Consider the following 12,663-nt stretch of genomic DNA (forward strand, 5'->3'; position numbering starts at 1 on the left):
TGCAAAACGATAAAATCTAAAATAAAAATACCAACTCTTCAGTACTATAAATAAATGTTAAAATGCAAAAAATGGATTGTCAACAATTCTAATTCAACCAATTTAGATACAGATCTCCTGAAAAACACGCAACAAATCTACATTTAAAAAATGAAATATTTTCAGTGGCTAAAATGTTTGTGTTGTTTGTTTAAATTATCAACTAAGGCTTCATTCATTCAATGATCAATAATCAATGATTTCCAATGATATACGTATTGGATCGGTATCAATCGATAATACCTTGGATTTACTTGCATCTGATCGAGACCAAAATTCCCAGTGTTACCCACCCCTAGTATTTATACTAGTTACACGAAAAACCTGTAAGGAAATACTTGCATTGTAAAAAAATCTAATGTAAACATTTCTTATACTGTTGTCCATTAGGACAAACTAACTTTCGTACTGGGGTTACCATTTTCTCACACACAGTACTGAAAAAGGCACATTATTTAATTCCACTTTTATGAGAATAGGAGCTTTTGGCATCAAATTATATGTCTCGAGATAAAAAACAGAATCAACATTGCTTCATCAAGGTTGCGGCTTCTAATTGCTTCTCATGCTGACTTGTGGGAAATCCTGCATTGAACAACTCTTATTTGTGTGGAAAGACTTTAAAATCACAATTATTTGAATGTTTTAGGAGTATTACATATTTTGATGTCTTATGTAAATTTAGCACTAAACATGTGCCATCTAAATATCTGTATAGAAAAAAAAGCTAATGGCTAGCTATAAAGTATGCCAACATTTAGCTTGATTACTAGCAAAAGAAAATTGTCAAATGTTAGCCAGATGGCATAAAATAATGTAAAAAGCTAGCTAGATAGCTTGCTAAATGCTCAAAAGGAGGAAGATGGCCAGTTACAAAGCTAAAAAGGTCGTCAGATAGCTAGCCAAAAAAAATGCGCATTTTTTGCTTATTCACTTTATAAAAACCCATAAATTCAAATTTAGTTTGTTGTCTTTCCTATAAAATAAATCAATAAAAAGATGAATACATACATTTGTTTAATACACAAAAAGGTTCTCATTCTATTCTCCTAATCAATTTCTTAAACAAGTTATCAATTCCTATGTATACCTTTTTTTTCCATGAAATCCAAGAACTGGAGTTTATTCATTTGATTTTTTTAAATAACAACTTATCATGTCATCACTATAGTGTTACTTCGTTATTACCAGGTTAATTATAAAAAACAGGGTTCAATAGACAACCAATATGTAAATCATCCATCCATTATCTGCACTGATTAGCCTCAGTAGGGTCGTGGGGGTGCTGGAGCCAATCCAGTCTATCTTTGGGCATTGGGCAGGGATCACCCTGAACTGGTCGCCAGCCAATCGCAGGGCACACAGAGACAGACAACAGACTCGCTTATTCGCACCTAGGGGCAATTTGGGCCGGCCAATTAACCTGACATGCATGTTTTTGGAATGTGGGAAGAAACCGAAGTGTCGGAGGAAACCCACGCAACCACAGGGAGGTTCAATTTCATGACATCAGAACTGCGCCTCAGACGCGTTAACCACTCAGTCGCCGTGCTGCCCTTTTTACTAGAAAATCACAATGACCCGGCACTGGTGAGCTATTTTCAGAACAGGTCCGCAAGCACCTCAGCTGTCCTTTGGGGGCACCCTAGTGCTCACGGGCACCTAGTTAGAGACCCTTGGCATGGGGGATATTAGAGAAAACAATGTAAGATGCAACAATTATTCAATCAAAAACCCAAAATATTTTTTACTATGACTGCACGGAGATCGGTAAACTGATTAAAAACCAACAACAAGAAAACAGAGCGGGATCATGAGTAATGTCGGATAAAATAACCCTTTGCTTGAGCTTGAGTTTGATTGAAATTTGATTAATTACCAAAACTAAAAAGGCATATTCTTATATATAAATTATTTTATGGGAATAGGGTTGTGGGGTTTCTCGACATGGCATCTGGCACGATTCACCCTCGGAGAATAACATAAGTGTGAATGCCATCTACTAATCAAACGTTCTTTTCTCTAATTATCACAAAATCGAACAGAGTAATAGTAAAAGCCACATTCAATTTTATTCATAATTAACTGCAAGCCAAACTTTTTTAATTAGGAAATCATAACCAAGTGGCAAATGAGCTCTCCAGACAAAAGTAATTTCTTCAGCTTATTGTATTTCACTCTGTGATGTTAGATGCTTTGATAAAAGCCATGAAATAATAATAATGCCAGAGCTTGTGTCCCATATCACTATAAATATACCACTGACAAATTGTCTCCATCCCGCAGTAACTTAAGAGTGTCGAGGCTCGTTTTGACTACCATTTTTGTCTCAAATAAATGTCTTGTACTTGGATTGTGATTCGAACACGGAAGTGGATCTTCCGTAGCGAGCGATGGCGGTGTCAGGGACGGAAAAACTGGTCAGTAGCCGGGACTGGGAGAGCAAGGCGTGGTCGGGGTTGGAAACGAGTCGTAAGCGAGAACGGAGAGTAGACGTAGTCGGGGACAAAAAGGGGTCGTAAGCCGGGACGGGAGAACAGACGTGGTCAGGAGCAGAACAGGTCGTAGCCGGCGATAGACAGGGGCAAAAACAGGACAGGTGGGAGTTAGGGTCGAAAAAGGCTTGCCTAGTATACACTGAGGTTCGCAGATGGACTGACAACACGGGATTGACAGGACCAGGTTCAAATAGTGACAGGGAGCCCATCAGAACCCGCGACGGTTGGCACCAAATGAGCGGGCATACGTGATTCCAATCGGTAATCATGACAGTTAAGAATGTGTCTCTATATATATAACGGAACCGAACCCTTTTTAGATCAGTATTGTCTCGGCTTCGCAGGTTTTATTTTATCTTAGACATATGTACTCATGAAAAGAGGCATATATGGCTTGCGAGCCATCGGTACCCTACCCCTGTCCTAATGCCTTTTACCGCTATTCGCCAAGAATGCAATATGCTGTTTTTCAGCATGTTAGGACGCAAGTAATTTATGAAAGATGCCAATATGGAGAATGATTTGTTGTCTTGTTAGAGAGAACTTTCTGAAACAAGGTGGAGAAAACATTGAGTTTGCAGAATTACATGTACAGTACTCATAAAATATTAGGATAGGGTCCCGTGTGACGGAAATGCATTATTCATCTTAACGACTCCTTTCTCTTTTGGTAAGAGATTTTTTGCTTCATTTACAGTTCTCCTCTTCATGAGTAGCATCGATCATTCATTATTTTTCTTTCCTATTCAGCATCTTGTGGCGGTGATATCACCGGGACTGGTGGGGTCATCCTCTCCCCTGGTTACCCTGACCTGTATCCAAATTCCCTAAACTGTACATGGACTGTGGAGGTTAGCCATGGAAAAGGTTTGTTAACACTATTCGTACATTGACATGCAATTCTATACACAATCCTCTCCGATGGAAATCGTACAGCAGGGGCCTCAAACTCACTACCCAAGGGCTGAATGCGACCCTCTGGATGATAGTCCAGGCCCCAGCTTTGACCCTCCTATTACCATGGAGGTGAAGGCGCCCTCGTCTGACAAGCGCTATTTAAATTATTGTGACTTTCACTCAAATCCAATCAAAATAGTTCCCCAAAACACCCACAAGTTGGCAGCAACTTCCACAATTGTATCTCTCATGTGGCAACAGACCAATCACAGGACAAGAAATGACACAGACAGGGTATAATAAGTCATGCATTTTGTAAATATTCTGTAACCAGTAAAAACATTTAAATCCTTTGGATATTATTCATTTTGACTGTCAAGGAATGAATGAATTGGGGTACCGATGGGTCATGTATGGTGTGGGTCTCCAGGAATTGCGTCACCATCTATCACACAGGCCAATAACATACCTTGTCACGGTGAAGAATAGTTGACTATATATGGACAACTAAGAGAGCAAGACTCAAAAACTTTATTTTATATATATTTATAACACTTTATATTCCCAGTTTATGTTGTCTTACAATGTGTTCATGTTCAGTTCCAGTCTCTAGTTTACAATAATCCTGGAAAATCCAAGTCAGCTCAAAATAGCATAAAGTATGTGCTAGAAGCAAGATGTCGACTTTATTTTAGTCATCAAAGTCAACCCCGCAAAAACATGATTTTGATTGGCCCTGGGTGTATTAAGGTACTGGAAAACCCTTACCCTTGAAAATGCTGGAAGAGTGCTTGAATTTGGCCGTGAAAAAGCTGTTCAACCCCTGTTAGTAACTTCTGTTAAAAGGTACTTTATAATACCTTTTTTTTGTCTAAAACAAACAATGCAACTTTTCCTTTCTCCCAAACCTGAAGCTTTTATGTATTTGCATATGTACGTTATTAAGGACTGTTTAAATAATCTTTTGTTTCCCTCCAAGGTGTACAATTCACTTTCCACTCCTTCCACCTGGAGGATCACCATGACTATCTTCTAGTAACAGAAAATGGCAGCTTTGCTCAGCCAATCGCTCGACTCACTGGCTCGGAGAGGCCAGCTATGGTTAATGCGGGCCTGTACGGGAACTTCAAAGCACAGCTTCGCTTTATTTCCGACTTCTCCATATCTCTTCAGGGATTCAACATTTCCTTCTCAGGTATGTGAAGATGAGAGAATAGAACAGGGGTGTCAAAGTCAAATGGATGGAGGGGCGTATCAAATATTGAACTACAAGCCAATGGAATAATGACAACTTTTTTTAACCCCTTCAAAATTCACCTTAAAATCCCAAAGTAAATTGACCTGTTTCTGGACCCGTTTCTGCCCTGATCTGCCATCCCGACATCCGACCTGTTTTGCCCTGTTTCCTGCCTGATACCTGTTGCCGACCTCTTTTCTGAACACGATACCGCCCTTGCTCTCCCGTCCCGGCTAGTGACCAGTATCCCTGCGCCCTATCACACAGCATTACTTTTGGGCAGACGTGATAGAGGATGGCAATTTGGTATTCCCCAAGAATATTTGATTTGTGGGCGCTGCCGCTAAAAGGTTTGAATTGTGGGCGTTGCAGTTATTGTATACAAACAAGCAAATGAAAAGGATTAAAGAATGGATGAGGTATGTTTATGTCAGAAGACCAGGTGGTTTTTTCATGCTGCACCGTCACTCTTGATTTTTGACTCTATAGGTCCATCTGACACCCGATGAGAAAAAAATAGTTAGGCAAATGAACGCCGTTCTTGCTATCATCCCAGGGGGCTGTGTCACAAGCCAGAAACGGAGACAGGACCCAGTAGCGTTCGTTTACTCAGTTTTATTGAGAAACAGAGCAGTGCTTGCTTCCACGATCCGATGATCGTCGGTAGCTGATGGCAGGAAGTGGCACTTCCATGTCGAGCGAGGAAAGCCGTAGGCAGCGGGAAAACTGGTCGATAGCCTTGACGGGAGAGCAAGGGCGGTATCGAGTCCAGAAAAGAGGTCGGCAACAGGTATCAGGCAGGATAACAGGGCAAAACAGGTCGGTGGTCGGGATGGCAGAGCAGGGCAGAAACAGGTCCAGAAACAGGTTGGCAACAGGTATCAGGCAGGAGAAAACAGGGCAGGAGTGTGTCGGAAGGTACAGATTTTGCCTAGCTGAGAGCATAGGTTCGCAAACGGTCTGACACCGGTAACGGGGAGCTGGGGGGTTTAAAAAGTGGTAAGGAGCCAATCAGCGACCAGGGTTGGTGGCGCCAACGGGGCAGCCGCAGGTGCCCCGGGTCAGTAATCATGACAGGCTGACGAAGGAGCTTCAACCTCTAGACATCGGTGTCAACCGGCCGTTCAAGGTGCGGCGCGGGAGCAATGAATGTCTGAAGGGGTGCACAATTTCACAAGCAGTGGGAGGTGGCGTGGGGCGGGTTCGACCACAATCTGTGAACGGATTGTGGGCTGGCGTTTCTGTTCGGGTTGTTGTTCGATCGGTGTAATTTCAGAAAGGCCACACGGCACAGAATGCGACTCTGAAATTAAAGCTTTGGTGCAGATTTTCATGTCCTAGACGCAGGATGAAGCGTTCTGAGGGCTTTGTGTAAAAATGCTAGTACCTAACTGTTTGGCCTCTTTTTTTGACAATTTTGTTTTACTCTGGTGTTTTACTTTGTGATAAAAACTTAAAAAATGCAATCACACTCTGTTTTGTTCCCAGTGTTTTTTTTGATACGCACTTCTTGTGGTATTAAAAGCAGTCGCGTGAGACTCGCGTCCAATTGGCCAGTGCGCCATATGAGACAACAGAAAAATAATCAAACCAAGGAGAGTGCGCCCTTTAAAACAGTGCACCCAATTGGTGTGAAAATACATTATATACTGGAGCCATATCCCACGAGTGGGAGGTGGTTAGAGTCAAGAACACACTCACATTCTTGCATTCTCGACACACTTTCATTCTTGCATTCTCGACTCTTTCTGGGAGATTGATACAGATGAGGGGGTTCCCAGCCCCCTCGCTCAACCCTTGGCATTGGGTGTCATTAGGTGATCAAACCCCCCAATTCCAACCCCTGATGCTGAGCGCCAAGCTGGGAAGCAACAGGTACCAATGTTGTAAGTCTGACTCGGCTGATGCTCCATCCCAGTGACCTTCCAGTCTCGGGGTGGGCGCCCTACCCCCAAAGCCACCGAGCTGATTTTTGCGTGTCCAATCTTAATCGTTTTTGATTGCTTGAAGAAGCGAACAGGCGCTGAGAGCCAACAGCCAGTTAACAAGATCCGGAAGTCCATTTAAAAGCTGAGCCACGGGATGGCTAAATTGCTTTTTGCGAGTGTCAGGGGACTCAGGTAACTGCAATGTTTAATTTGAGGATTCATTCTTCCATTAGAAGGGGAGTGTACGTGAGATGTTATTCTCCCTTAGCTGTGCTAACTAGAGCAATATATTAAAGAGATAACAAAGTCATGTCTCCTTCACATTTCAGAGGTTGTGGGTTTGATTCCAGCCTCCCTGAATGCAATATGCATGAACTCTCCATGCCTGCTTGGGTTTTGTCCTGGTACTCCAGGTTCCCTTGTTCCTAAACCAGGGTTCTTACAGGTGCTTGAAATCTTTAAAAATGCTTGAATTTTAATGTTGGTATCGATCTCATCGGCCTCTGGCTTCCTATCATTTCATGCCAAACTGCTACCTACCGTGCATGACTCTTCTTTGTGAGTAGGCTTGTGTGAGTAACGTCACGCGGTTGGGTCCTGATCCTGTTCTTGTTCATGACACAAGCTGCGTGTGCATTGTTGAAGCAGAATGGCATAATTCATTTGGGTTTTAGCAGACCATTGACACGAAAATATCGTAGATCATATATAATAAGAGCTCAACATCTTTAAGATTTTACTTCAAAGTAAAGGTTAACTGTAATGAACTCCTGAGTTTATTCACAAGTTAAAGCAGCTTGAAAATGTTGACTTCAAAATTGAGGTTAACTCTCTCCCTCTGGAATTACTCCAGAGTTACGTACAGAGTTAAAGCAGCTCGAGATTAGCTCAGGAGGTAGAGTGCTAGTCTCCGGGTCAAGAGATTGCAGGTTCGATTCCCGGCTCCCTTATGTTATATGTTGAAGTGTCCTTGGGCAAGACACTGAATCCCTAATGCCCCCAATAAGCAGGTTGGCGCCTTGCATGGCTGCACGGCCGCTATTGGTGTGTGAGTGTGTGTGTGTATGGGTAAGTGTGAAGTTCATTGTAAAGCACTTTGGGAGGTCTTCATTGACTTGAAAAGCGCTATATAAATGCAGACCATTTACCATTTACTCAAAATAGCACAAGCATGGGATAGCAGCAAGATAGCGACTTTATTTTAGTTATCAAAGTCAACCCAAAAAAATCGTTCTTTTAATCAGCACGGTCTCGAAAGTCCTTTAAAAGTGCTTGAATTTGGCCATGAAAAAAAGATCTACAAACCCTGAATGAATGAATGACATTTTATATTCTCTGGCTGAAATATGCTGGATAATTCAAAAATGTGGGTCAATGCACTGCTCCCAGGACTGAGAGGTTTGTGTGAGGTTTACTATGAAATCTCATCACCCCCATCACGCCAGGTAGGAGTGGGGAAGTACAGAGAGGTGGAAATGCTTCAGGACAAAGGTAGAGAGTCAAGAGGGAAGGCAGATGGCAATGAAGAACAAGAAGAAATGATGGAGAGAATATGGGAAGAGAGAATAAAAAGGTGTCTAGAATTAAGTTAAAGCGGGTCTCTATCTCACAAATGCTCTCATGCTGCTCTATGAGGTGAAGAATAATTGATGTGGTTATAAATATCCATGAAATGTAGTATTTGAAATTGAGTGGGTTTTTTTTCCAGATGTGAGTATTTGTCCTTACATGCTCCCTGATTATCATCGAGAGTTTGCAACTTTAGATTTGATATATACTTATTCAGGGCGGCACGGCAGCAGGGTGGTTAGCGCGCAGCTCTAGGTTCAGGGTTCAAGTCCAGCTCCCCGTGTGGAGTTTGCATGTTTTCCCTGTGCTTGCGTGGGTTTCCTCCGGGCACTCCCACATTCCAAAAAACATGCATGTAATTGGCCAGTCCAAATTGTCCGTAGGTGTGAATGAGCGAGCGAATTGTCTGCCCTGCGATTGGCTGGTAACCAGTTCAGCGTGTCCCCTGCCCACTGCCCGAAGACAGCTGGGCTCCAGCACCCCCGCGACCTTACTGAGGATAATGGGTGCAGATAATGGATGGAAGTATGTACTTATTCAATGCCATAACGTATAAATATGTTTTTAGAAGAATTGATCCTGAGTGCTGTTGGGGATTAAATATCAAAATGTACCGTTTACTAAATTGTTCGAATTAGTTATCTGACTCCATTAACTAAACACAACCTACATTCACCCAACAATTTATGTGCGCTTGTTTCTTGAGGGAAAAGATGAACAGGAAAGCCGACGTTTCCACACGGGGCAGATTTAATCTCATTAACAATTTAACTAAGTGTACTCCATCAAAAACGGCGGAATTAGTGACGTTTGAGTCTGTGCGAAGCCTTCTTCTCAAGTCCTTTAGCTTTCTCCTATTGGCCATTTTCTCCCCACATAATGGCGTGCCGACTCCTGCCATGGGCGCACCAAGGAAGCCCCCCTGGTCTTCACCATCTCGTCGAAGAGCGTCGCAATGTCTGGAATACTCGAAACAACACAGAGCGTTTCTACGTCATCAGGGCCTTTCTGCGTCTGGATGTGCTGATTATCTTATCAGCCTTACGCCCCATTCCCGCCGTTCCTGTACACATTTTCTACCAGGGTGCCCTGACCTCGCACCACAGCCCAGCCAGTGAATATCTTTTACATTAAATGTAATTTGTATTCGATCGTATAAAATCCTTTATAGTCAAATGTATAAAATCCCTCAGTGCCAGCCAAAACGGAAAAATACTTGTTTCTTGTTTTGTCTTAAAAACTATTATAATGGCTTTGACGCTGCTCATTAATAAGTATCAAACCTCTGAGAATCATTTTAACCACTATATGGCAGGAGTGGGGATTGTTACCGGGATAGCAGAGGATGAGATCTTGAAAATGAGAATTGCGAGGGCAACCAGAGAAAAGGGTCTTGGGGGGGAAAACATTATTGAAGTGAAGATTTGGGTGAACAATTGTGGGACAAGGAGGGAACCCGAGGTGGAGATGATGAAGTAGTGAAACTGGAACATGGAAGGTGAAGGCTTGTCATTTTGGAGAGTGAAAGGTCTTAGAAATCAGACTGCGTAGGCAAAGTGAGGAGAGAAGCCGAGGTATTTATAGCAGAGGGGGCCGATTGTCTAACAGAAAACACCTGGGGAGAGAAAAAGTAAAGGGGATTGGAAAAAGGGTAAAGCTGGAATCTTTTGGGGAAAAGAGGGACTGTAGGCACCAACCCATGACAGCCCGACTTCCTAGTGCTGCTTCCTTTTTCCGGCGAATGAGTGTGTCTCCCTAGCCCCGTGGAGCGAGTAGGCATAGTGTAGCAGTGTGGTGATAGTCACAAGGTATGAACAAATGGGCAAAAAGAACTTTAACAGAACTTTTTCCTTTAAAGAAATAATGAACAATCCCATCGTCATCGTCTAGTCGGGGAGCGATTGTGTTCCATGCACATCTGCAGTAATACGGTCGCCCGGGGAGCGTGATCACGATGGTGACTGAAAGTTCACACATCATTAATGCATAGTTCATGCATCAGTTCAGTTTTCTTGGAATATACTGTAATGTTATTTTGCAGGCAAAGTGCCCTTGTGTTTATGGAAAACATTGTTTAGATCGCTTAGATTGTTTTTTCAACAGAAGAGCTACTTTTTGGAGATAGATAGATACTTTATTCATCCCCGCAGGGAAATTCACATTTCCAGCAGCATCCCTGAGTATTCATTTCTCAAAAATGACAATTTATTTTGTTATTACTATGTTGTTACTATTGTCATACCAGGTTTATTATTGAAAGTAGGGTTAAATAGACTGTCGACCATGAAAAAAAATCAGGGGCTTAACCTTAGTTTTAAACCCTACCTCTAGCCCCTTATTGTGGTATCATAGGCATCAGGTTTTCATAGGCAGACATTCACCAAAGTTACATGTTAGATACATCCAATGTCTTTCAACCTTCTTAATACCAGGGTGGCGCCAGCTCCCTCGTTTTACAAGTGCCATTAAAATTGCTGTAACCGAGATTTTTAAAAAATCAAATTGAATCAATGTAGTTCTCCGTAACACCCACAAAGTAGCAGCAACTTCCCAAAATCTTATCTTACAGGCATCCACGTGTGGCAACGGACTAATCACAGTCAAGAAATGACACATACAAGGTATAATACGTATTTTGTAAAACATCTTTTGTTAAAAAACCCATTTAAATCCTTTTGACATTACTTTGTCAGTTTTGATTGTCGAAGGGGCAATAACCGTCATGATGACTGATTGGTTCCCTGTCCTATTTAAGCTCAGTCCTTTCACTCGCCGGTTCTCAGTCCGTCAGCGAACGTCTGGTATCATAAGGCAAGCATTTTTTACTCTGACTCCCGTCGGTCCTGTTTTGTCACCCGTTTTCCACTCGTCCATTCCTGATTTCCCCGTTTGTCTCCTGCTGCGACCCGTTTTTTGACCCCGACCACGTTTTGATCTCCCGTCCCGGCTATCGACCTGTTTTTCCCGTCTAACAACGCTACAATCTCCCGCTCCGGAAGATCCACTTGCGCATTCAGAACACGCTCCGCTCCCGTGAGCGGCTTGCTTCCTGTGTCCAGCGAGTACCGGATCGCTGGCGCTGACTTTCCTCTGTTTTTCAATAAACTTGTGAGTAAGGTTACGCATCTGGGTCTTCCTTCTGTTTTGATCCTAACAATTAATATGAATTTTAAAAAATATATCTAAACGGCCTGTATGATATCCGGTCAATAAAGTGTTAAAAAGTGCCTTCATTTGACAATGAAAAAGGTGTAGTAATTTTTTTCGGCCGTTGCATCTGTTTGACTTTGACACCTTTCACTACGTGATATGCTTGACTGTCATATTTGAAAGATAACATGGTCACGGTTGCCATGGCGCCCACTTGGCCACGCTGTGTGTGTGTCACGGTTGCCGTGGTGCCCAATTGGCCCTGCCTGTGTGTGTCACGGTTGCCATGGTGCCCTATTGGCCCCGCCCGTTTTGTGCCAGCTGCGGCTCATTTAGAAATGGACTTTCTGTCTAGATAAAGTTCAGCGCTCTCTTGCTTCAGTAGTCAGCCTGTCAAACGAACTTCTACCCCACAAGACGTGGGTTCTGACTTGGTCCTGTTTTCCTGTGATATCTCCAGTCCGGTATTGTTCCCGTTTATTCTTGTACTGTTTAATTTCGGGTTCCAGTTTTGTCTGTTTTTGTCCTGTTTGTTAGTTTCTCCAGTTTTTGTTTCCCGTCTAGTTTCTCCTGTTTATTTTCGTTACCCTGATTCGTAATCGATCTCGTCTGTCTCTGGCGTCCTGTCTTTCCATGCCCGACTGGCTTCCTAACGTGCGTGACTCCCCATTTCATAAAATAAAAAGCTTGCGTGAGAAGGTCACGCAATTGGGTCCTGTATCTGTTCTGGTTCTGACAAACATACAGTGTCTCCAAAGTTATTGCATCTCAGGTGCTTTAAGGGAAATAGAAAATGAGAAAAAAACAGGAATTAATTTAATATTTTATGCTGTTTTTTTTCAGAATATGACCTGGAGCCCTGTCAGGACCCAGGGACCCCTCGCTTTGGCCGGCACGAAGGGTCAAAGTTCGGCATCGGCGACACGGTTTTTTTCTATTGCAACGCTGGCTACAGACTGCAGGGGGCAAAGGAAATTTTCTGCCTGGGAGGCGGTCGCCGGATGTGGAGTGCCCCTCTTCCAAGGTGTGTGGGTACGTTGCATTCATTTTTCTCCTCTTTATGAGCCAAATTTGTGTGCTCGGTTGCTGCGTTCCCAGTCTTTGCTTTCAGCCACTCTGTCCCCCCGCGCGGGAACTCATTACCGCCAGACCTCCGGAATTCTGCCACCATGTTCGCCTTCAAAACTCACTTCATCAGAATTGCCTATTCGTAATTACCTGCTTCACATACCGCCCCCCTTTTTCATTTCTAATTTGTTTTTATTTGGTATTTATTACCTGTTCTTCTTGTTGTTTGATATTCTGTTTACAGCGTCCATGGGTGTCCTGAAAGACGCTTTGAAGT

General features: G+C 42.9%; 1 protein-coding gene across 1 annotated transcript in view; it reads left to right on the forward strand.

The window, feature by feature from the left end:
• Positions 1 to 12,663, forward strand: part of LOC148371529 (CUB and sushi domain-containing protein 3-like) — a 290,824-nt gene that overhangs the window by 124,177 nt on the left and 153,984 nt on the right. The window contains exons 19-21 of the mRNA XM_088326066.1: positions 3,288 to 3,404; positions 4,414 to 4,629; positions 12,162 to 12,350. Coding sequence (XP_088182192.1) covers positions 3,288 to 3,404; positions 4,414 to 4,629; positions 12,162 to 12,350 — 522 coding nt within the window. The remainder of the gene's footprint in view (positions 1 to 3,287; positions 3,405 to 4,413; positions 4,630 to 12,161; positions 12,351 to 12,663) is intronic.

The sequence above is a fragment of the Urocampus carinirostris genome, chromosome 2 (assembly GCF_059441175.1).
Source record: "Urocampus carinirostris isolate Australia breed hairy pipefish chromosome 2, RoL_Ucar_1.0, whole genome shotgun sequence".
Classification (NCBI taxonomy): Eukaryota; Metazoa; Chordata; class Actinopteri; order Syngnathiformes; family Syngnathidae; genus Urocampus; species Urocampus carinirostris.